Source organism: Conger conger, chromosome 9, assembly GCF_963514075.1.
Source record: "Conger conger chromosome 9, fConCon1.1, whole genome shotgun sequence".
NCBI lineage: Eukaryota > Metazoa > Chordata > Actinopteri > Anguilliformes > Congridae > Conger > Conger conger.
The window spans coordinates 37,973,933-37,998,285 of NC_083768.1; the positions used below are offsets into that span (position 1 = coordinate 37,973,933).

Genomic DNA, 24,353 nt, shown 5'->3' on the forward strand with positions numbered 1-24,353 from the left:
CCTGTGTGAAGTTTTACACAAAAAACTGTTTTAAAGTATGAAAAAATGCTACATTTAGAAGTTTGTATCTTCTTGGAGCCTATTCACGTCGGTATATTTGAAGCTCAATGTCTCAAAACGACTTAGAATGCAGATGGAACCTTATAAGGTCACAGAGTGTTGATTGGAAGACGAGGCCCGTATGCACAGGCATTGTTCCGGTTTTCCCGCTAACTGTTGTGTGTTTTGGTCCGACTCCACAGATAACAGTGCCAGCATCATTGGTAACCTTTTCCCGCTAACTGTTGTGTGTTTTGGTCCGACTCCACAGATAACAGTGCCAGCATCATTGGTAACCTTTAGCAGTTAGCGGGTAACCTTTTCCTGCTAACTGTTGTGTGTTTTGGTCCGACTCCACAGATAACAGTGCCAGCATCATTGGTAACCTTTAGCAGTTAGCGGGTAACCTTTTCCTGCTAACTGTTGTGTGTTTTGGTCCGACTCCACAGATAACAGTGCCAGCATCGTGGCTCGGAAGCGGCGTTTCAGTAGCGCATCCCAGGAGCTGTACCGGCTGGCCGTGGTGGTGTCGGACGGCGGAGAACCGGAGCTCAGCAGCACCAGCACGCTAACGCTGCGCGTGTGCGCCTGCGGACAGGGGAAACACGCCCGCACCTGCCAGGCCCAGGCCTTCCTGTCCGCCGCGGGCCTGAGCACGGGTGCCCTCATCGCCATCCTGCTCTGCATCGTCATCCTGCTGGGTAAGCGGCTGGCCTGTCTCCACCGCGCTCGCCGTGCGGTGATAAACTCTGTAATAGTCATTTATTGTTCAAAGCAATGCCTTCTGGTCTTCGTCAGGTTTCCCTGAGACCCCGTACGACACTCGACTCAATGCCGAAATGGTTCCAGAAAGCCGCATTTGTCTTAAGATTGAACAGAAATAAAAACTAATTTGGGATGGAGCAAATGTCGCTATTTGGCAACCGAAAAAACTCTCTCTGTTAAGTGATGGCGGACTGTCTCAGAAGCAACAGAATGAGAAAGAGGGGAAGAGACAAAGAGAGGACAGGAGGGTGAGAGCGAGAAGGGCCAGCAAGAGAGGGGGGGAGATACACAGCGAGAGATAGAGGGACAGAGAAAGAGAATGAGTGGATATACAGGGGAATACAGAGAGGTTGAAAGGGACAGGAAGGGAGGGAACGAGAGATAGAATGGGGGTAGAAAAATAGATTAGAGAGGAGGAGGAAATTTAGCGTGATGAAAGGGCGTTATATTACTGTGTGGTGAGATCTGAACGCCTATCCGTTTGAGCCATTGTGCGTCATCTAACAACACCTGTCAAAAGACTGCAGTCCGTGAGGCGCAGTTCCAGCTGTATCTCTGCTGAATGACATTAAAAAGCATACAATTCCCTTGGATGTTTTCCATTTGGAATGATTACAGTTACAGATGTTACAGGTCGAAGGCTCAGTGCTGGAAGATGAGAATTTTCTCACCTTCGATATGTCAAATCCAGTTTCCAGCCCAGAGCGTTCTGCCCGAGATCTAAAATTGATATAAAAAGATTTTTTTTTCATCTTCACGGTTTTCAGGGGTTTATTTCTAAGTCTGTTGTGGTGTACATTTTTCTTGTAGAAAAAAGGCAGGCATTTTCATTGAATTGTTTGCACATGCTTTAATATTGTTGATGCAGTAATGCCAGCTCTTATCCAAAGACTCCACATGCTACATGTGTATAGATTTTTTTATGAAATTATTTTTATCAGTCAACTGCTTTCATCACAATACAGGAGAGCCTCAGAGAACCAAACACATTCAGTCGTTCGGAATACTGGAATTTGTGGCATTTTTGGAGCTCTCTGAGTGACATGGAAATACAGTTGTACAAGATGAAATATTTACTTCAGTCTGAGTCATAATAAACCAATAAACTCAATGCCATTTGCCCATTCAATAACTGTTGTATAAAGTGGAATCAAATAACAAACAGTAAACGTGCAAATCAGAAACAGTCCGTATAGTGACGTTGGAAAACCAACAAGGTCTCGCACTCTTGTGGGTGAACACTAATGGGAAGCAAGTCATCACAATGGCCGTTGCCATCAGTGTAACCTGAAATCTGAAATGATTTGGTTGGCATGGTTGGCATTTATATAGCACCTTTATCCAAAGCGCTGTACAATTGATGCTTCTCATTCACCCATTCATACACACAACACACACCAACTGCGATTGGCTGCCATGCAAGGCACCGACCAGCTCGTCAGGAGCATTTGGGGGTTGGGTGTCTTGCTCAGGGACACTTCAACACAGCCCGGCGGGGGATCGAACCGGCAACCCTCCGACTGCCAGACGACTGCTGTTACTGCTTGAGCCATGTCGCCCCATGATTTGCCTGCTTCTCACCTTCATCGAACAGCAAATTGTGCCCTGGTCCTTTTTTATGTCAAAAGTAGTATTCTTCTTTCCTTGTAGGCCACTCTTTAGCCACAACAGTTAAGCTCATTCCCTTGTCTAATTTTCTCATTCATTTTAAGTTTTTTTCAATAGTCAATAGTGTTACTCATTTGCATTTTGCAGACGTCATTTTGTATTAATGTTATACAGTACTTTCCGATTCCATGTTGTGTTCGGTTGACTGGACTTTTCAATAAAGTTCTAGCATGTGTCCGTATAGTCCATGTATTATTTTATTTTATTTTATTTTACATTGTTGCAGTATTAACAGTCATTTTAGCAGCATTAGTAGTACTAGTCTAACTTTTATTCTCAACTCTCCTCTGTTCTGCTTTATTCACCCCATTTAAAAATACATATAAATACAGCTATCTAACTAGCCAGCCACTGCAGTCATACAGTATTCCTAATGCTATTTTCTATATGCAGTAGTGTATAATCCAGAAATACAAAATAAAAATGTGTTCATGCAGCTTTATTTGTCTCACAGCTGCAGACAGGGCAGAATAAAGGGATTTCCTGGTATGAAATTAGATATAAATAAAGCCATATTTTAATGTAATTTAAATGTGAAAAGGCTAGGCAACTTCTGATCAATGGTCTCCATTCTTGCGAGGGAAATTGCATTTGGGATTGTCAGAAAATCATAAGAAATGTACTTACGGCCACACCTGCCATCACTGAAGGTAACCTATAAAAATCCATTATGTCTCAGTGTGCCTCAGAATACCAAGTATGAAAAGTGTTTTCTGAGGCCAGAGTATCCCCTGTTTCTCTACTTTATTACATTCATTCAAAAGACTACAAAACCGCCAGCAGTCTGTCAATAAAAATTCAATTGTTTCTGCTTTGAAAATAAGACTTTTTAACTTCTTTACTCAAGTCAAATTAATCATCTTAGATTATGAATTTATTTTTGATTACGTTCCTTTATTAAAAGTGAGTTTATTTAATTGGACCAATACTGTAGCTTTGTTTGTTTGCATATTTGTGTTTGTGTGTTTACTAACCTTTGGGTTATCTTGTTTGAGTTTTCAGTGGTGTGCATTTATAGAATTTCTAAATATTAAAACAGTAAAATGTGTGCAAAGACATATCAAAAGATCTCACAGGTTTATCACAGGTTTTATAGGAAAGCAGTCTTTAAGGCATGTGCCGGACCCTCCGCAATCTGCCAAACCACCTGCAGGGTTCGGTAAATGGCATCTGAAGAGCGCATAACCCAGCTGTGGCTCTGCCGTAATAACAGCCATTACGTTGTCAGAACATTGTTTTTGATTGCCCGTTCTCCTGACCCGACGTCTCTGGCCTCTCCCCCTTGTCCATCTATAGCCATCGTGGTGCTGTTCATCAACCTGCGGAGCAAGAAGGCCAAGAAGGAGCCTCTGGTCATGTCCGAGGAGGACGTCCGGGAGAACGTGGTCACCTATGACGACGAGGGCGGCGGGGAGGAAGACACGGAGGCCTTCGACATCGTGGCCCTGCGCAACCCCGCCGGCGCCGAGGAGAACAAGCACCGCAGGGACGTGAGGCCGGATGGGCGGCGGGCGGCAGCCGGCGGTTGCCACGGCAGCTGGAGCCCCTCTCACGTGCTGGACGACGCGGACGTGCAGGCCATCATCAGGAGGAGGCTGGTGGACGCAGACCTGGACACTAGCGTGCCGCCGTACGATTCGCTCCAGACCTACGCCTACGAGGGCCGCGGTTCCGCCACGGGCTCCGTCAGCTCCCTGGACTCCGCAGACGGGCTCTCGGAACCGGATTACAATGACGTGGACGACTGGGGGCCAGAGTTCCACAAACTGGCAGAACTCATCGGAGAGGTTGAGCTGGAAGCAAGGGCCTAGCTTTTGGCTCATTAAAAAAACACAGACAAAATAAGAAACAACAACTCTCCCTTCCTCTTCTACCCAGTTTACTAATAAAATTTAAAAAAAGGAAAACGATTTTGGACCATTCCGCTTGTTCACTTTTACTGTCGAAGGAATTACTCTTTCTACCAGGTTCTACAAGCGGAAAATGGTTATTTGATTTTGGAAAAAAGGAAAAAAGAAAACCTAAAATGCATAAAAAAATTACATATTTTCCCTGGTGTATATTTTTTATTGCTTAATAAAGTCTGTAATTCCAAATAAGAGTAGCACTGGATGTGAATTTTAACTGACACTAACTGACATTTTTGAAACTGGAACAAAGTTAGAGAACTGAGCAAAACTAAAGTATTTATTTAAAATGTCTTAAAAGTTTTAATATATTTTGGTCTGCATCTTTTACTGTGATGAAATACAAAAGTGTATATTGGAACCTAGACAAAACCAACAAGCCACTTAAAATGCCATTAACTGAGTCATTATTTCTGCATTTATGCTGCAAATATTTTAATCAGCAATGACGGCAGGGCTTATATGTTACTTCAATAGAACTGTTTCCACTTCAACACATAGAAGGACACAAGGCTCCATCTATAATTCATCATGAACATACTCATTAGTTTCTATCAAGAGTCAGACAAGTGTTTTAATTGGCTAACAGCAATATGTTTTATGGAAAATTGAATCTGAATGCTTGGGTGGTCAGATTACATTGATTTACCAACACTTCTAAATCAGCTGCAAAAATCTGTGTTATTAATATAATATGTAATTCATATTTGAACAATCCTGCAGAAAATGGAACAATGCTAAGGTGGCACTGGTTTACATAGTATGATGATGTTGGAATTTCAATGATGTTGAAAGCAGATGCTTCTGAGATCAGTACCCAGTCACATAAAAAGCAGCTTATGTCTCCACATACGATTCATTTACATTGAAGTGCCTAGCAGACTGTCAAAAAAAAATAATATATGCAGTATCATTTTTTTCTTTTAAGGTAAGCATATTCTTTAAAGGCATACTATACAGGATTTCTGTCTTCTGTGTTTGTATACAAAAAATGTCTATGCCCCATTCTCAACCCCACCTGTCCGGTGCAGAGCAGTGTGTGTCATGTTCGCAAAGAAGTCTAACACGAGTCTAAGTCTAATCAGCTTTAGTAGTTGCTTTCCACACATGCCATTTAGCTAGCTATTTAAGTGGCATTACTTAGGTTTGTATTTAGTTAGCTAACTTTAGCTAAACAGTGGATTTCAGTCTATTCTGTTAGCTAGACTGCATAATTCTGTAACATAAGTATGCATACCTACAAATACATCAGTTCATTGTCACTTTGATTTTTTATAAAATTATAAAATCTGGGAGTGTTTTGGAATTAGCCCTGCCCAGGAGAGGAAAGACGCTGGTAGAATCTCCTGAAAATATAAGCAGTAATGGTAGTACAATGCAGTGGGACCCAGCTATCATGGCCAGCCAGCTGACATACAAAACTGAATTTAGTTAGCTTATAGGCAGCTAATTAATGTCACTGCAAACTGGCCAGCCACTTGATTAGATAATGGTTAACCACCAAGGCGAATCTCTCACAAACCCACCTTACTGTAGTAGCCAATCATCTCCTCTTGACCCCCCCACCCTTCTTCTATTGGATCATAAAGCATATGGGTTCAGTGTACTGGACTCATGCTTTTCAGATACAGCACAGGAATAACAAATGTCCACGCCTGTGCAGTTTTTGGAACAGAAAGTTCCATTTGGACAAATGTTCAGAATTACATTTAATTTTCAACTGGAGACTATTTACACATTATTTATGCATTGTTTTTCGTTGACTTCTTACCCAGGAAATCAGCATCGACTATCATTGATGTTGATGATCATGATTTATGGATATATTTATGAAATAGTAATCTCAGCTTCTGCATACAGGATTCTGCATCTGGCACAGTCACGTCTTTAATCTCATTCCACCACATTTATTTCAAGCATTCTTCATACTGTCTTTACAGAAGAGAATCTCTTCAAGTTTGCAAGTATGCAAGTATATTTATCATAACAGGTGGCACGAGGTGAGTATTTTCAGTCCCTGAAATGAACAATTGCACATGAATCCTGAGATAAAGCAGAATTGTCTCTTTCATTTGAAGTATCTTTATTGGTAGGTAATGAGTGGAGGGACACGTTATCTGGTTTAATTTTTGCATTGCGATAGCGCGCTTGCATACTGATAGTGATAGGGAGGATATAACTGTGTAATAATATCTTCAGAACTGAATACACATTCAGTGGACACGTTAATCATGATTTGTGCTACTGACGGTGCCAGTACTTTTGCCGCTGGTGCAAAACTAAATATGAAGTTCATATTGATTTTGGATGGATAAATTGCATTTTAATGCCTTGGTTGGGTTCCATCACAGCACGGGGATTATGGATAATGTCTTGGTCTATGGCACCTGTCCATGACACCCAATAAATCATTACTGTCTAAATATACAGGGGCTGTTTTGCATGGTTGCCATTTAAATAACCTGAAGCACTTCTACATCATTACCACCTAAATGGCCTGAAGCACGTTTACCTCGAGGCTGGTCCACTTTACCCTCAAGTATACTGCTTTACCTGTGAGTCATGATCAGGCTGGCAGTGGAGGAACCTGCTAAGGTCAAGATCCTATAGAATGAATGTTATTTGTATTAATTGTTGTTTTTGTGCGATTGGCATTCAGGACATGTAGGTAATTATTAATTTCCCTTACTTTTTAAGGTTTGATCAATCTTGCCAATGTCCATGTCGTTTCCAATTGCTGCATTGGTTTCCGTGAGACGCCATGGCATGTTGATATGGCTTCAGGGTGAATTATTTATAGAAATGTGTCAAGCCGAGACAAATGTTTCATGCACTGAAACAGGAGGTAGATGGCACGACAGAGAGACAGAAAGAGAAAGAGATGCAGCTTTGCACTCATATGCTTGACATTAATGTCAAGGCAATAATCTTAACAAATAATCTTAATCGTTCTGGAATTGCCATGGCATGATTCACATGCAGCACATTTGTGTGGGGTGGCAGGGTGGGTTGGGGGCCTGGATTTGATAATTAGCACATTGTCTTCCAGGGCTCCTTTCAGTCAGCCCGTGGGAGAAAGGGCAGAATGGATGCTGACAGAAAGCAGATGCCTGAAAAAGCTGCCTTATATCCGGCTCGGCAGCGATTAGGGAATTAGGCGTGCAGGTTACAATACTGGCCAGCGCACAGCCATTTTACGATTAAGGAAACATCTGACCTGCATTGCTTCAGTACATTTCTGAAATGGGTAATATGGTTAGAGTGTCAAATGTTAGCTGTGTAATTTTCTCTGGACAAGGGGTGATTTTCAATTTGTTAATTTGACAGGGACCCTGTAGAACTTAGAGTACAAGTCAGCTGTACCAGTCGACTTCTGACTTTTGAGCTAATTTACATATGTGATTTAATATATTACCTCAGGCTAAAAATAATAGTATTTTAACAATATCACAGAGCATACGACACTAAGTACAAAACATCTCATCACATGCTAATTGAGCACAATACAATAAGCAGTAATACCCAACAATGCACCACACTACAGATGGAAAATCACATACCCAGCTAACACAGAAATGTTTCAAAGCCGTTAGGAGTATTCCCGTTAGATTGCCATTTGGTTGAGTGTTTACATTCGGATGAGAACATTCCCTAAACAGTTTTGGAATGTGTTGTTTGTTCCATATAAGCGCTGTCAAACTCACAGAATTTTTTTTTTTTTTTCTTCCAAACATGTCGTATACAACTTTCCTGGCAGCGTTCCCTGGTGGTTACCGTTTTCCTCATGAAAAACCTAATTGTGCAAATTCATTTTTATTCTACTCTGAATGAAACTACTGAACTGGCAGATTTGTTCAGTGCCGCAGACATTCCCAATGAAACAAACATAAAAGACCACAATTAAACGTAGCCTACTTTTATTTCAAATTTGAAAACTGGGTAATAGGCTGTAGTGTTCTATATGACTTAAATATAGGCACCAAATTCAATTCAATTCAATGTATTTTGTTTTGCGCTTTTCATAGCAGACTGTCCGAAAGACGCTTTACATGGTAACAGAAGGGAAGAAAAATGTGAAATATCAGCTCTAAGCCCCCAAATAGCAAGTAAACAACTCCCTTGCAGGATAAAAACCGTCAAACAGTGGCAAGAAAAAAATCCCAGGTGGAAGAAATCTCGAGAGGAACCCGGCTATAGGGAAACGCCCATCCTCCGCTGGCCTATACGTAGGTTGAGAATGAAGAAACCAAAGACAAAAGGATGTGATTGAATCATTCCCTCAAACATTTTACGGGAAAGAGCAGCCTTGCTTTGTTCGTGCAGCCATTTAGTCATAATCTAATATACCTAATAAGTCCAGAACATCGCTTTCTTGCCTTTGTGGCATGGGCTGCGACAGTCGTCTTTCACAGCCAACGTGGTCTGCGGATCTGGTGTGCTGGCAGTGGGATTGCAGTTCATTCCCTGATTTGGTTTGTGGTGGTGGGTGCAGTCACATGTGCAGCAAAGGGGATCTAGCAATAACAGCACATCAGTAATGCATCACGCATATGTGACAGACGCGCAGCCTGGAGACAGGGGGAATGTATTACTCCATAATGACTCACTCTACACAGGGACCTCCAACACGTCACTCTTGAGTGATCGATCTCTCGCAACCCACCCAATCATTTCTGGCCGAATAATTTTGAAAGTATATTGTATTTTTTAACAACTATCCTCCACCACCTGCTGTCAACAACCTGATATATGTATTTAAAGCATCGGGAGCCTCCAGTTGTTATCCAATCAAAGCAAAGTAGGAATATTTTAACCCCGCCGGTTATGCATTGGCAAATATAAATTGGGCTCTAATGGTTTTGAGAGTAATGTAATATTCCCTCTAATTCTTGATTTTCACATTCTGCCATGTCAATGCTATCTTCACACTTCACTTTGTGATCTTGATGTGAATGTGAAGGCTGACATTGTTGGGTGGCTATAACATGAGCTATAATATAAGCATTTTCACCCTCTGCAATCATGGACACTAAAGGGGAGGCACCTTAGCTGGTCCAGCTATGAAAACGCTGACAACCCATTCCATCAGTGACAATATAACTTTTTATTTTATTTTTGTCCACAATTATTATAGGTACAATAGGTAATTTCAGACTTTTAACGGTCAAGAGAGGAATTGCAGCAACAAAACAGCAACCGATTTTCAATCAATGAGCTTGAATTATTGTACAACTATACGATGTTTGAGTAGAGTGCCGGCCCGTCAACTGCATATTTTGAAACCCGAATTTAAGGACTATAAACACAGGAAGAGGGTGAGTCAACATGTCAGTGAGCCTTTTTCAATGATAGGAAAAGGTTTACAATGGTTTTGTAGCAATATTTTAACACAAAAATCTTACCTATTGTACCTTTAAGTGTGCAAGCCAGATATGCACTGCTAACCTGATGTGGCTTGTAGTGGCAGCTCACCAGGGTTCCAAAACGTATTTTCCCCTCCCTCGCACAGGTTCAAATAACAAACACAAAAAAATAAAATAAAAAAGACGGCAAAACCGAGCGACAGCTTTTCTGCTGGCCACTTTTCAGTGTTCCTTCTCCTGAGTGGTGAAACTGAAGGATGAATAAAAGAAAACCACAACAGAAAAACAGCTTTCTGGAAGTGACCTCCTGGTCTCGGCCACACACTGTGGAGACGATCACACTTATTTAATACAACCCAGGAGTGTATGTGCCCTCTCCACCAGCAGGCATGGCCGAGACAATTTGGTCCTCCGCCGGACCCAACTTGACAAAAATCCGGTCTGGACAGAGAAGGTAAATCATTCATCTGTGTGAGGCAATGGACCCATGGGACCCATCGGCAGTGCCTCACTGTATTGGCATTTTTATTGGTTGCATTTTTATGCTGGACTTCCCAAAGGAAAGAGTACATTTTCTTGCCCTTTTCCAGACCTGCCAGAAATGATGTCTGTTCTTTAGTACCTGGGTCATGTCTGGATGGTAATCCTCTGCTCTCCTTGAGCAAGGCCCTTGGGGGGTAGGGTCTAATCAATTTCGCTTTGGTCGCTCTCAGACCCACTCCTGAGCCTGTCCACGCGGCACAGGCCAGGCCGCACTCGGCCACCCTGGCGGCTACAATGCACCAGGGAGAGGGGGTCCACGCACTCACACACACACTGGCAAAAAGAAAGAAACAGTGTCACATGATTCAGCCCGCACCGCAAATGCCGGGCCACATCCCAAAATAAAAAATAAACCCAAACAAAATCCAGGCAGGTACTGCTGTTCTGTCTGCTTACTGGAACCGCTGTCATACCTAATGTATGAGTATGTAATAAAGTATAATAAAGTGCTCAGTGAGTGTATGCTCAATCAATGGGTCAAACAGTTTGTTATATCAACAAAGACTAAGGGCTAGTTTCAGGTCTCAATGTGCATCAACATAAAACACAAAAAAAGCTTTATGTGTACTGTAGCATGGGACATTTTATTTTGTAGGTTCCTCCAAGAACCAATGGGTGAAATCCTATGACGTGCATCATCAAAACACATTAGTACATTGCTGCACTAATGAATCTGGCCAGCCAGAATCTTCTAGGTGCAGAATGCACCTCTTTTCACTGACACACCACACTGCTCTCTCCAGTACAGTACACGGTGCAGGCTTTAAAAAGAATAAATTACATAAATATAAATTTTCCTTCCATGGAATTACAGATTCCTCGCAAGAGTAATCAGTCCAAAATGGTGCCCGGCAGTTCAAGTGCCCACTCTGAAGTGTGAAAATAGCCGTTCCCGTCCACCGAAGCTGTAATCGGGAATCTGACGAGCGCTCTCCGTAAATGTGCCTCTTCTCTCCCCTGACGGAGTGAGAGTGACTGACGGACGGTCAGGAAGGCGGCCGTGTAATTGCAAAACCGGTTGTTTTTAAGTACGGCTCAATTTAAAACTGATTGCATCGCTTTTTAGTTCCTCCGACAGAAGGCTCGTCATCCAAACAACATCCGGCGCCAGGCCTGTGTTTGCATGTACATCTCGCTCTTTCCAAATCACTCTCTCGCGTTTCACTTTCGGGTTAATTAGCCTGAAACATGGCCAACACTGCCAGACCCAGCTTTTGTATATTAATTCACTGAAACGATAAACAACTAATCTAAAAGTGTGTCCAAACAGAACTATATATACACAAACATATACGTACATAGAGATGTGTGTGTGTGCGTGTGCAAGCACGTGCGTGTGTGTGTGTGTGTGTGTGGGTGGGGGGGGTATAAAGCAAATTTTGGTTGAGAAATTCATGGCAGGCAACACCATGATCATAAAAATCATGAAAACTGCAGTTGTTGTACCTAATCTGGTTTTTAAGGATTTTAGATATGTAGATATGTTTTTTTTTTAAATGATAGAATTTTCATCTCAAAAGTCAGCCAAGACATAGTACTCTTAGCTATTGAGTGTCATAGACTGTCACCAGCCCAGAAGAACCACTAAAGAACTACTAACAATATGATTTTATTATATCCTCCATAAGGATTTAACATACTACCTCCATGACCTCCTTCACCCTAGCGTAATAGCAGAAAGTATAGAAAATGTAAATTAAAGTACATAAGGAGAGAAAGTAATGAATCTCAACCCTGACCCGTCCCAGTTGACTGCAGTGAGTTTTAGGCAAATAGGGCATAACTGACAAGTGACTGAATCAATATAGTGTAGTCCTTTTGCATTTAATATCAATCTGATAGTATTACACAGAGGGCCCTGGTATACTGACACATGGTGTTCATAAGTAGTGAAGTATCGCTAGCACAAAATGGTTTCTTTTCAATGTGTGTGTGCCTATGTGTGTGTATGTGTGTGTGTGTGTGTGTGTGTGTGTGTGAGTGCGTGAAAGTGCGCATGTATATGTGTGTGTGTGTGAGAGAGAGAGAGAGAGAGAGAGAGAGAGAGAGAGGGAGAGAGAGCCGGAGAGAGAGAGAGAGAGAGAGAGAGAGAGAGATCCAGAGTCACAGAAATTACAGTTTGCAGTAAAGATTGCATATATATGTTAATTCAATTGCTGGTTTGGGGGGGGGGGATACATATTAATATTCTTGAATGCAACTCTTTAATTGCAAAACATTACCTTCTAAGTGTGTTTCCATTAGCATGCAAAGCAACTAAGATAAGATTAAGTTTACTTCAAAAGAAAAAAAATGTATGTCCCATAAATCATGAATGATTGCAAAGGTCTTGTTCAAAGCAGACTCTTAAGAATAAAACCATTACTTGCGAACTAGTCTTTTTTTTATGTTCATTCAGGATTTTATTCATCATCTAAAATAATGTACTATATTTCTCTACAGTAGAAAAATACAAAAATGCAGGGGAACAAATTCAAATGCATTTAATGGTGAAAACTATAATTCCTACATTAATTTTAAAAAGTCATCAATTGATAAATACTTACTGTTGAATGTCAACAGAAGTGTTTTAAATGTTTTTTGTACATAAGTCAGGGTTGATTGCAAATGTCGGCTCTGCTTCTGTCTACAGTATATGTAAAGAAAAATGAATGAATATTAAAGCCCATAACATCGATTGAAATACAGCTCATTTACAGTGATACTTTATTGCATGGGGTGTTTGAGCTGAATGCCTCTCAGTCCGACCTGTGTTTTAGTTCTGTTGTAAATTTGTGACTTCATTTTATAGGGGGTGCCCAGTGACAGCTAATTTAGTTATTCAAATGTGGTTGTGTGTGCTGACAAATCAATAATTCAGATCAATCAATCAAGCCTAAAAATATGTATTAATTACTTATAGTTCTTCAAATACAAAAAAGAAACAGCATAGAATAATGACAACAGATTGACAGGGTAATATTTAGTTTGGAGAATGGCTAACTTTTATTACTTCTTAATTAGTAAGGATAGCATGCCCAACTGAAAAGTAATTACCATCTGGCCCTGAAGTATGAATTAACTTCTCCTCTTAGTGATTCATTGTGATTCATTGTCATGAACACTGTTCTAGCCCTAATTGGGGATTATGTTTGTCTAAAGATCACTGATACACTGTCTGATAGGATATCCTGATTTCATTGGTATAAGAAAGAGAGACACATTTTATGGAAAATATGTGAGACACAACGTATTGTTCTGTCTAGAATATCTCTGGACAATCAACTAGTTCACCTCTTTTCTTGGTTGTATATGGTCAGTACATGGAGAGTATAGTTTAAGGCAGGCCTTTCCAACCCTGCTCCTGGAGATCTACCAACCTTTAGATGTTCACCCTAACAAAGCTCACCTAAAAGCTAGAGATCTTATTGTGCCGCTAATTAATACAATCTGTTGGGGGTCATCTGTGTTGGGGTTACATAAACTAAACTAACTTGGTTTTAAAATAGCATGGGGCATATTTTTTTTATGGACCGAGTTTGGCCTGTTTATCATTGTTTGAGTGTCCCTGTTCTAGACTGTAAATGATCAGAGATAATATGAATAGCCTGTTTTTAAAGTTTTTGAAATACATCAGATGCTTTGCAACAGCACTGCCATGATGACAATGAACATGCTGCTACAGGTAACTCAATTCCTTAATTAATTGCAGGAGAATTAAAAACCTTTGCATGGTAAAACGACGGCAAAACCAATTAACAGTTGATTACTACATGATGCAGCCTAAACCTTGCCATCATAAAGGAATAATTGTAATTGCTAATCGGCTTCTAGATTAACCCAGGTATTGCATGAATTATTATACAGGTCTTACTGAGAAATCGATAACATTTTTGTTTACTTTTTATCTATCCAAGGTTAAATGAACTAAGATGCACATCTAATTAAAAGAAGTACTGTACATAATGTGCTCCATGCTACATTAATGATTTTGGGGAATTGTACAAATTGTACACATCCAGTTAATGAGGACTATGCTCAGTCGGTGCTGACTATAAGACTGCAAATGACTGGCTGGAAGATGTAACCATGGCGATGCAGGTGTGAGTGAAGGTTCAGAGTAAGTGATTGATGAACCACGGGAATGCAGATTAACTTAGTGTTCTGCCCCACAGTGTTTTTCCCAACTTCTCCAGGAGAATTGTCTCCTGCAAACAACCTCTTTTTCTCCACATCCTCGCTATCAAGTACACCTGTTTATTTAAGAACTATGTGAACAGGCAGGATAAACATGTCAATGCAATTTGTTGCTGTGTATCTGAGTGAATCGTGAATTAAATTTAGAAGTTATTTAACAGTATAAAGTATAAATAAATGTGAAACAAAATGTGTGTACAAATTTACAATGTACAAAGCCGGAAAAAGAAGTAAAACTAAGGTGATTAAAATTGCATACCATGTGGCAGCATACAAGTATGCAATATGCAAATATTTTGAGCTGACCAAATGTCATGCCTGTACAAGAAGAAGAAGAAGAAGAAGAAGAAACAGGTTTCATCATGTGAATCATGTGATGCTACAAATATTTTTTGTGAACCATCAGAGCTGACTCCAAACTGCATTTTAACAGTTAATAGCAACAAGATAGAATAATTATTCACACAGCTACAGTAATCTGTATCCAGTCAAAAACCGAAAATCGTTTTAGTAATAAAAAAGGCTTCCACTTTCACTGTGTTTGAGCTTCTGTAACTTTGTTTTAGTAATTTAATCTGTCTCTTGAAAAACTAACGCCAACGGGGTTACCTTTCAGGAGAGACCAGGATTATGCCTGTAGTGAAAAGGGTTCAAGAATAGTAACCCTGCTATTTTGGGTATGTCAGTTTTAAGATTGAGTCAAGAAAAGGGGTGATATTTAAGGGGTGAAATTGTCCACAGATATTAAATTTTTTTTTAAGTCTATGCTGAGGCGGCACGGATGGTGCAGTGGGTAGCACTGCCGCCTCACAGCAAGGAGGTCCTGGGTTCGAATCCCCGTCGGCCGGGGCCTCTCTGTGCGGAGTTTGCATGTTCTCCCCGTGTCTGCGTGGGTTTCCTCCGGGTACTCCGGTTTCCTCCCACAGTCCAAAGACATGCAGGTTAGGCTGATTGGAGAGTCTAAATTGCCCATAGGTATGAGTGTGTGAGTGAATGGTGTGTGTGCCCTGCGATGGACTGGCGACCTGTCCAGGGTGTATTCCTGCCTTTCGCCCAATGTATGCTGGGATAGGCTCCAGCCCCCCTGCGACCCTGTTCAGGATAAGCGGGTTAAGATAATGGATGGATGGATGGAAGTCTATGCTGTCAAGAAAATGATATTGAAGGTGTTTTAGATCCCTGGCTGATGCAATGTCTAATGCATACTTCATTATAGGATAACTACAATGATAATGATCCCCCTCACTTCAGATTTACGCGTAATATTAGGAAATAAAAATCTCCTTTTAACCTCTCTTTTGATGACCGACCCAATGCAATTTAAAATCCAGTATCTAAGAGTACAGTTTACCCTGATTCAGTCATGCTGGGCATGTTGGACTAACTGGCTGTTATAGCTACATGGACACTCAATATTTTATGGTGCAAATATCCTTGGCAATGGCATGGGGGATTTTCCTTCTTGATTTTCTGCATAAGATAATTTGGACTGGGGCATACCACCAGTAATTTTCTCCTACAACCATATCAGAGGAGAAAGAAAAATGTAATTGCAAGATGTTGGCTGAATAAATGGGAATGAAGTGCTACAGGAAATATGTTCAGTCAGTTATGAAAAGTTGGTTTTATGAAAAAATGTTAGCCAGCGCATATAACATGTCAATTGCATTGATACTGTATGTCTGTGTCTCTATGCCTACGGCTCTCAGAAAGAAGAACAGTCTCAAGGGAGCTTCTGGTGTCAATTAAATTCCTCCTTGGAAACCTACCGCCCAAGCCCTTATGCTACATGATCCAGCAGCTCCATCATGTAGTGTGATGACACCAATAGATTTCTGTGAGTGAGGACGCACACCTGGAGATCGCAGCTGGGAATTAGCTGTCCTTGAGCGATTTTCCTCAAAGGTGTCCATTACAGTGCTCACCGCTAACCTTGCAAATTCCAATTACATTCACCATAAACACGGTCAATTATATCCAGGGATTTATGGAGCTTCAGTGTTTCTTTTTACCGCCCACTTTCTTTTTGTTCAAGCAGGTAAGGAGCACCAATCTGGGTAATTAATGTGAACAAAGTCTGAAAGAACTTTCTGGTTAAATTTCAGTTTGAGGGATTAACCTGCTGCTCAGAAATTCTCATCTTTAGCTTTTGATCTTTTATATATATTTTTTTCCAAAGGAGCACAGATTATGAAATGAGAGCATGGACCCTTGTCCCTTTTGCAGAACTCCTTTCTGTGAAGGTGCTTTCTAATGGCTGAGTCAGTCCATGAACAGAGCAGAGGTACAAATGCAACAGTCCAAGCAGAGGTCATAAATAGAGAATCAAAGAAAACAGACAGTGGAGAATACAGAAAGAAAAACGGACAGCACAGAATACAGATACGAAAACAGCCACTATCCCTGAGCAGAACACACAAAGACAAGCTGAAAACTAGCACTGAACAGAACTAACAGGTAGTTTAAATAGACTGACATGTGGACTAAACGATAAACAGATGTGGGAACAAGGGAACATATAATAAGGAAGAGGAGAGATGATTGAGTGAGGACAGGAAGGAAGTCCATATAGGGAGTGAAGGGCTGAGGCAAGTGCAAGCACAGAGAAAGGAAGAAACAATGTGTAAAAGGGCACGGACGTGACAGAGACACCAAATCACTGTCCAGGACATTCATGTTATTGATGAGGCTTGTATATTAGCATCACGGCAACCACTGATGCTGTGATAGAAAGGCCAATTAGTCAAATCAGTCTCTCTACATTTCAACTGTGGGTTGATCGTCTGAGCCAGTGCCGAAAAATTAAAAGGCGCACACACATGTACTTTGTACAATTTATGTGGAATGTCTTGGGAATCTGAAACATGTCATCAATCTGGAATTGATTACATGGTAGTTGTTTAGATTGATGAAGCTCAGTTTAATCTCATAGGGTCCCAATGGCTGCGTCCTTCCCTCAGAAGTTGGGTTGGTATATTATGCGCACAATAAAGGTCTCATGGCATTTATCTCAGTGTTCTATGACTAACACCAAGTGACGCTGGACTCTTTTATGAATGGGAGATGCTACACTCACTGAGCACTTTATTAGGTATTTATTAGACTTATTTTTACACTTATTGGTCTTCTGCTGCTGTAGCTTATTCGCTTAGAGGTTTGATGCGTTGTGTGTTCAGAGATGCTCTGCTGCATAACACTGTTGTAATTTGTGGTTATTTGCATTACACTCACCTTCCTGTCAGCTTTGACCAGTCTGGCCCTTCTCCTCTGACCTCTTTCATTCGCAACACGTTTTTACCTACAGAACAGCTGCTCACTGGATGTTTTTTTGTTTTTCACTGTTCTCTAGAGACTGTTGTGCATGTCTGAGATACTCCAACAATCTGGCACCAACAATCGTTGCACTTAGATCATATTTCTTCTCCATTCTGACATTTGGTCTGAAACACATCTGAACCTTTTGAGCATGTATGCATGCTTGTATGTGTGACCAGGTGCATTTAGAGGCAGCGTTGTCTTTTGTGACTTGCTCAAGCCCCGTATTGGACACACCCCTTTACGTTTTTAGCGCGCTGACTTTACTGGGAATTTACTTTGGTTTGTCTGCGGCTATGTAAATGCCTGGTGCCTTTATGCATATTCCGTCCATGGGTTTTGTTTGTCTCTTGCCTGATGCTGGTCTTTCTGCTGCCGTGTAAGTAGTGCGTGTGGTTCATCATGTGAAAAACTAGTTTTGCTAGTTATTAACGGTATGCACCATATGAATTACAATTGCTTTTTTATGAGAAGCGGTTAACACTGTTGCACAGCGAATCATTGTCTTTGTTCTGAATGCAGGTATACGTAACCTAGAGCAGCCAAAGGGACACACTGGTTGTCCACATACACAGCTCCATACGAAGGTAAAAGCTGATCTGTAATTATTTGCTGATCTTGTTACTTTTGTGTTTCAAGGTAACCGCCAATCCTATGCGAAGGTAAAAGCTGATATGCAAACGTACGACGCTCTAGTTACTTTCAGTGTGTTTTAGGGCAACGTGTGGGAGTGTGAATTATATATTTTATTACAGAATGTAGAGGTGCGAAATCCGTAACAGAATGAAGGGACTGCATTATGTGGTTGTAGAGGTGAACTAGCATAAAGCTAGTAAAACTCTATTCTGAGCTTGTTTGTGTATTGTGTATCTTTGTATGTCATTCCTTATTGTTGGACTTAACTTTTGCAGGGCTACACCGCCGCTGCTTTGCCTGGGTTTATTTCTTCTACATTTAGTTTTTCTTTGAGTATTTGTCTGGCTTCTTCTGTTGTATTCAAGGCTTGGTAGCCTACCTGTCTCGTTTGGTTGGTTATTTTTGCTTGCTTTGCATAGCCCCATGTTGTACTCTGCTTACTTTCATGTGCTTCTTTCCTTTTTATTTGTGTTGGGTTTCTGTTGAAGTATTAATTGCATTCTTCTGATTTGCTTTATCTTTAGTTTTTGTCACGTTTCACGTCTGTCTCGCCATGTTTTATGTTTATTCATTTTGTCTTAGTCTTGTATTGTCTTATCATGCATTATGTCATGTCTAGTTATGTTTCGTTACGATTATATTACCTTGTTAAGTTGAATGGTTATCGTCTTAGTTTCGTTTTGTGTAATGTTTTGATTTATGTTTATTGTTACGTAGACTGGCTACTGTGTATACATACACTTTTACATGTCTTTCCGCAAACCTTGCGTTCCGCCTTTTCTCTCTCTCTCTTTCTGTCTTTCACTCCCTATTGTTTCCATTTGTCTATTTACTAAAACTACTAACGCTAGATCAGGATTGGGTAGAAACTAACAAACTAATCATGTGTTCATGTTACCTTACGTTTCTCCTGCATGTCATTTACTAATTTACTAATGCTAGGGCAGGATAGGTTTATTACTAACGATTACTAATCACCTTGTTAAACTTGTCATCCATCGCACCTGTTTTCCATTTCCTTGCTACGCTCTAACTAATTGTCTACACCTGTCTACACCTGCATTTATATCCCAGTCGCGCTACTGTTCACTGCGAAATTGTCTGCCTCTAGTTTTACTATGCAACTCTTGAGCATTATTTTCTGATTGATTCACGTTAAGATCCAAGCCTGTTTTACCGACCATCGTTATTGATTTCTGTTTCGTTGACCATTGTTTGTTTTTGACCACATCCTCGCCTACCGTCTTTGTACTTTTGCCTCGCTGATTGGTTTTCGACTTCCGCATCGCCCTCGACTACGACTCTGCCTGCCGTCCGCCTGTACATCTGCCCCGCTGACAGCTCTCCTGCTACCGGACCTCCCTGCACGTTTACCGACTACGAGTTTGCCTCTTCCCTCGGCACCGTGCTTTTTGTTTGTTTATCGTTTGTTTGGCTGGATCTACGTGTATGGACTTTGCTTGTTGTGACTACAACAATTTGGGATTCGTCCCAAATAAAGCCCTGACGGGACTTTATTCCATTATTGTTTCTGAGTCGTGCATTTTGGGTCCAACCCCCACGCACCCGTCTCAGTTTTGTTGCTTTCATCAATCCATGCTGGCTTTGTTTGATGTCTGTCTGGGACTATGATGTGTATGGTAGCCACTACGGCTATCCCTCTAGGCCACAGGTGTCAAACTCCAGTCCTGGAGGGCCATAGTGTCTGCTGGTTTTTGGGGTGTTCTGGGTTCATTCAAGTCATTGATTGGTTAAAGTATCCACACGCCTAGTCCTTAATTGGCAGCTGATTGAAAGGAGACCACAAAAACCCCCAGACACTGCGGCCCCCTGGGGATTCAGTTTGACACCCCTGCTCTAGGCCCTGCCTAGACTGCTTGTATATGCTTTTAAGCTACAGCTTTCTACAGTGCTACCTCTGGTCGCCCAATCCCCCATTGTCCATTGATATGGTAAGGTAACTTCCTCTCTCAGGTCCCCTGAAGTGGGTGGCAGCGTCGCCCTGGGTGGTGAATCCCTTTCACTGGTGGTGCAAATGTTTTTTGAGGTGAGAGGTATAGAGGGGTTATGGCATCTTGGTTTTATCACCTAATACCTTGGATTGTGGTGCTGTGTGTCTATATGTGGAACTTCCATAGGTTTTCCTTTGGATTTGGGTGCACGTGTGTCATGAGCATGTGGGGCCTGAGTCCCTCCTAGGGGATACTGCCACCTTGTAGGTTTACGACGTAAGCTACATTTTATCCCTTGTTGGTACCAGCCAGACTGAGGTGCACAATCACGCAGGTGGAGTATTCCTTTTTCTTATTGTTTTTTGTCTTCACTTATTAACAACTAAAGTGTCTATGATCAGTCCCAATTTTACCTTGTCTGTATGTGCTTTTATGGAATAAACATTGTTAAAGGCTGAATTTACTTCTCTATCTAAACGTACCTGTACTAAAGGTTTGGGAAAACCCTGTTTACCTTTTTATTGAAGGAGTTCTGTTAAATTCTTAAGGTGTAAGGCCTTAGGTGGCATAAGCCGCATTATACACTCAGGTTTTGCCGTGATCTTAGCTGCCTGGTCACAAAAGCATTTAGTTGCTGCCACAAGATTGGCTGATTAAATATTTGCATTAACAATGGTATACAGGTAAAACTACCAAATAAAGTGAGTATAAATGGACCCCGATTTTTTGTTGCTCATATATTCTTGTTGGCTTCCATTCCTTTACATATAGTCTATTTATACAGCTGCATATTCTGCTGAAGCAATTCAAGTTAAGCCATTTTGCCCAGGGGCACAATGGTGAAGACCAGACATTGTTGAAACCTTGTCACTTGCTCACAGTAGAAAATGAGAAAATAAGATAAATCACATTTGGGAGCTAGGAGCAGTATGTGGGCATTGTTTTCTTATGCAACAGCATTCCCACCTGGAAATAAAACCTCCAAGTTTTCCTGTCCGTGTACTACATGGCTGCCCTGAAGCTATTGGAGAACACAGCTCCCTTCTCCCTCTCATGTGTAATCTATGTAAGCTGCCCTGGATACGATAAAAAAAAATGAATAAGATCTTCCCTTTTAAAATAATTTTGTGTGCATGTCATATTAATATGCAAATTCAGCAAACACTAAAAATAATTTGTCAAATTTGTGTAAGCACTAACACTAGAATACATTAAAGATAAAGAAAAAGTTTAATTTAACATTACCATTGCCTGCTTTACCTAACTTTAGTGATAATGATATCTGTCATTTTACACTAGCTCTTCCTCTGTCTATATTGTGATTTAGACAATAATGTCCATATATTATTGGTTTAGAGCAGAGGTGATGAATGTTGAAAGTTAATATTTTGACGGTGGGCAGTCGTTAGCTAACGGATGAGCAATTTAAGGAGAAAAAAATTGTAATGTCTGTATAAATGTGGAAAATGTACTTAACGAAAATGAATTAATTTCTAGATGGATGGGTTCCATATGTGTAGATTATTTATTACAAATTAATTATGTAGGGCATATAAATTGTCATAACACTGTAATTAATAATTCTTTAGAAGGTTATGTTGCCCACCTCCCACTCAGAATGCCAATGCTATAAATATCAGGGTGTCAGAAAATGTGTTGTATCACTAGCTTTAATAATTAGCAGCTCTGTCCTACGTTCATAATATATATCTAAAAGCTTATTTTATATACTATTACATTATGCATTTACATTCTTCGTGTGTGTTTTTGCGTGCTACCTACCTACCCTAATTATACTGTCATTGGCATTGCAGTAATAGCATGTACACGGGTCAATGTAGCCTACGATATCAGGGACGAGTCCAAAACACACCATTTTATTTTAAGGAGGTATGTTGGTTATTTTATTTGGCTGTCCCATCTCCTCCATCTCTGGCACAAGCCAAGCAGGCCCCCCCAGCACGACATGGCCTAACCACTACTGTCTATGACCATATTTTGTGCCCCCCCCCCCCAAGGATTCTTGTTGCCAAGCATGAGACCAGCGGCAGCACAGAGCTTGAATGAGCAGTAATAAACGCTCGATAAAGAGAGCAAAAAAAATCATTGTTTATTTCCTCTCTCAAGCCGCGCAGATAAAGAAATAAAATGCATAAGAAAAGCGCAAGGAACACATACTAGCCGAGCTCAGCCTCTTCCCACCCACACAGTCTCTCATCTCACGCCCGTTCACTTTTCATTAGTGGCGCTGGCAGCCAGTGGTAATCTAGGTTCTCCTCCTCATCCATTGGCAGCCTGTTTTCATATGTATTATTCTATTTGCAATTCCAACTATTAGTAACAAAGTGAAAGATTGCCTATTTCCGAAGGCTCACGCACAGCGTAAACATCTTTACACATAATTACACTGCAACTAGTATGCCATCTTTGTGGCAGTGCTTACTTACTAGATCTTTATAATATCCTCAACATAAAAGGACACATATGTAAACAAACATATGTTCAAAGCATGTAAAGATGTTTAATTTCTGCACCTATGCAGAATATTGCACAGAGACTTTGATGTTATGATTGCCTTGCTCTAATCGTGGAGGCATTTAGGGTAACCCATGACACAGTTGGAGGGATGGCATTTCTCCATAGGAGGTCTCGACAGTGAGTCAGAGACCCCCACAAAGATTCCCGCTGTGAGAAAAACAGATCATAAAATCTGTAGCACAATAATTATTCTTATTGAATTGCTCACCTTTTCAGGGATGAGGCCTGGTTTTTTGCCAGCTGTAATCTTTGTGACAGTGTCTCTGTAAAAATTGCTATAAAAATAAAGTTTAATTGGATTTAATTACATTTAATTAAGTACTGTTTGGATTCCGGGCAGAATATCTAACCAGTAAGTATGCACACACAGCTAAAAATAATATGAATCACTGAACTTGTTACATTATTCATGAGTGAAATGACATCTCCTGGTTGGAGATCGATCCTCCCAGTCAGAAACTAGCACCCTGTGTAGAATTCCCTGAGAGAAAATGTGAACTGGATAAATCAATCTGCCTACCACATTTTTGATATCACAATTAGGCCATGTTACAGCATTTCTCTCCAGGTTTCATAGAAACAAGAACTATGCAATGCTGCCCCACTTTTTCCATGTTTGTTCATGTAACTGTTTCTTAATCCTGCCACCTAAAGGCAATGGTCTTACAAATTTAATATTTCCCATATCTCAGGAAATACTAAATTATTTTTACAAACTTACATGGGCTGTACGTGAAATTGCACTTGAATATTTATATAACTGTGATAGTATTTTGTCAGGCAGACTTATATTTACACAGTATATGTATTGATATAATGATTTCCATGAGCAAGTAACCTACCTTTATCTTTATACAAGATTAAACAGTCAGAGGATTAAAGACTGGATACATGCAGCTAATAGATGAACATTTCAAGAGAACACCAACACAGCACAAAAAATATGGTCCTCATTACATCAGTCATTGTGAATTGTATTTTTGGAAATTGCTTGCTATTTAAAAAATGGTGAAGATTTAAACATTTTTTTGCAGAGCTGGGCCATGTTGCCTACCAGAACAGCAGAGTCTGATGTATGCTCCAATATCGAAACCTCCGAAGATCGCTTACTTACTAATCTGAGGATTTAAACAAAATATGTGTAGTGACTTGGTGAAATAAAGAAACCGCTTCAAAATCTTTATTTCATCTTCTCTGGCACACCGCATGCTTTTCTTCTCTTGATCGCTCACCTGACTGGGGCCATAACAGAGTAATTACAATAACGCCCCCTTGAGGACTGGCTGATTTAACATTTTTAACACGTGCAGTATACCACAATATGTAACGAAATAAAGAGTCAGCAGAAGGCACATTATTATTACCACTGATGCAATCCTCTGGGACTTTTTTTTCCTTCTAGTTTATTGTTCGGCAGTAAAGAAATTCTGTTTGGAAACTACTGACCATAT

The 24,353-nt window shown here is 40.6% G+C and overlaps 1 protein-coding gene across 2 annotated transcripts in view; it reads left to right on the forward strand.

Moving 5' to 3' along the window:
* LOC133136504 (cadherin-18-like) overlaps positions 1-4,722 on the forward strand; it is a 77,981-nt gene extending 73,259 nt beyond the window's left edge. Inside the window, exons 11-12 of one of the 2 annotated variants that reach the window (XM_061254053.1) lie at positions 489-740; positions 3,769-4,722. In XM_061254053.1, coding sequence (XP_061110037.1) covers positions 489-740; positions 3,769-4,283 — 767 coding nt within the window. In that variant the 3' untranslated portion in view covers positions 4,284-4,722. Of the gene's footprint in view, positions 1-242; positions 408-488; positions 741-3,768 lie in introns of those variants that run through there. The other variant, XM_061254054.1, reaches the window with a different exon arrangement.
* Positions 4,723-24,353: the final 19,631 nt, after the last annotated feature.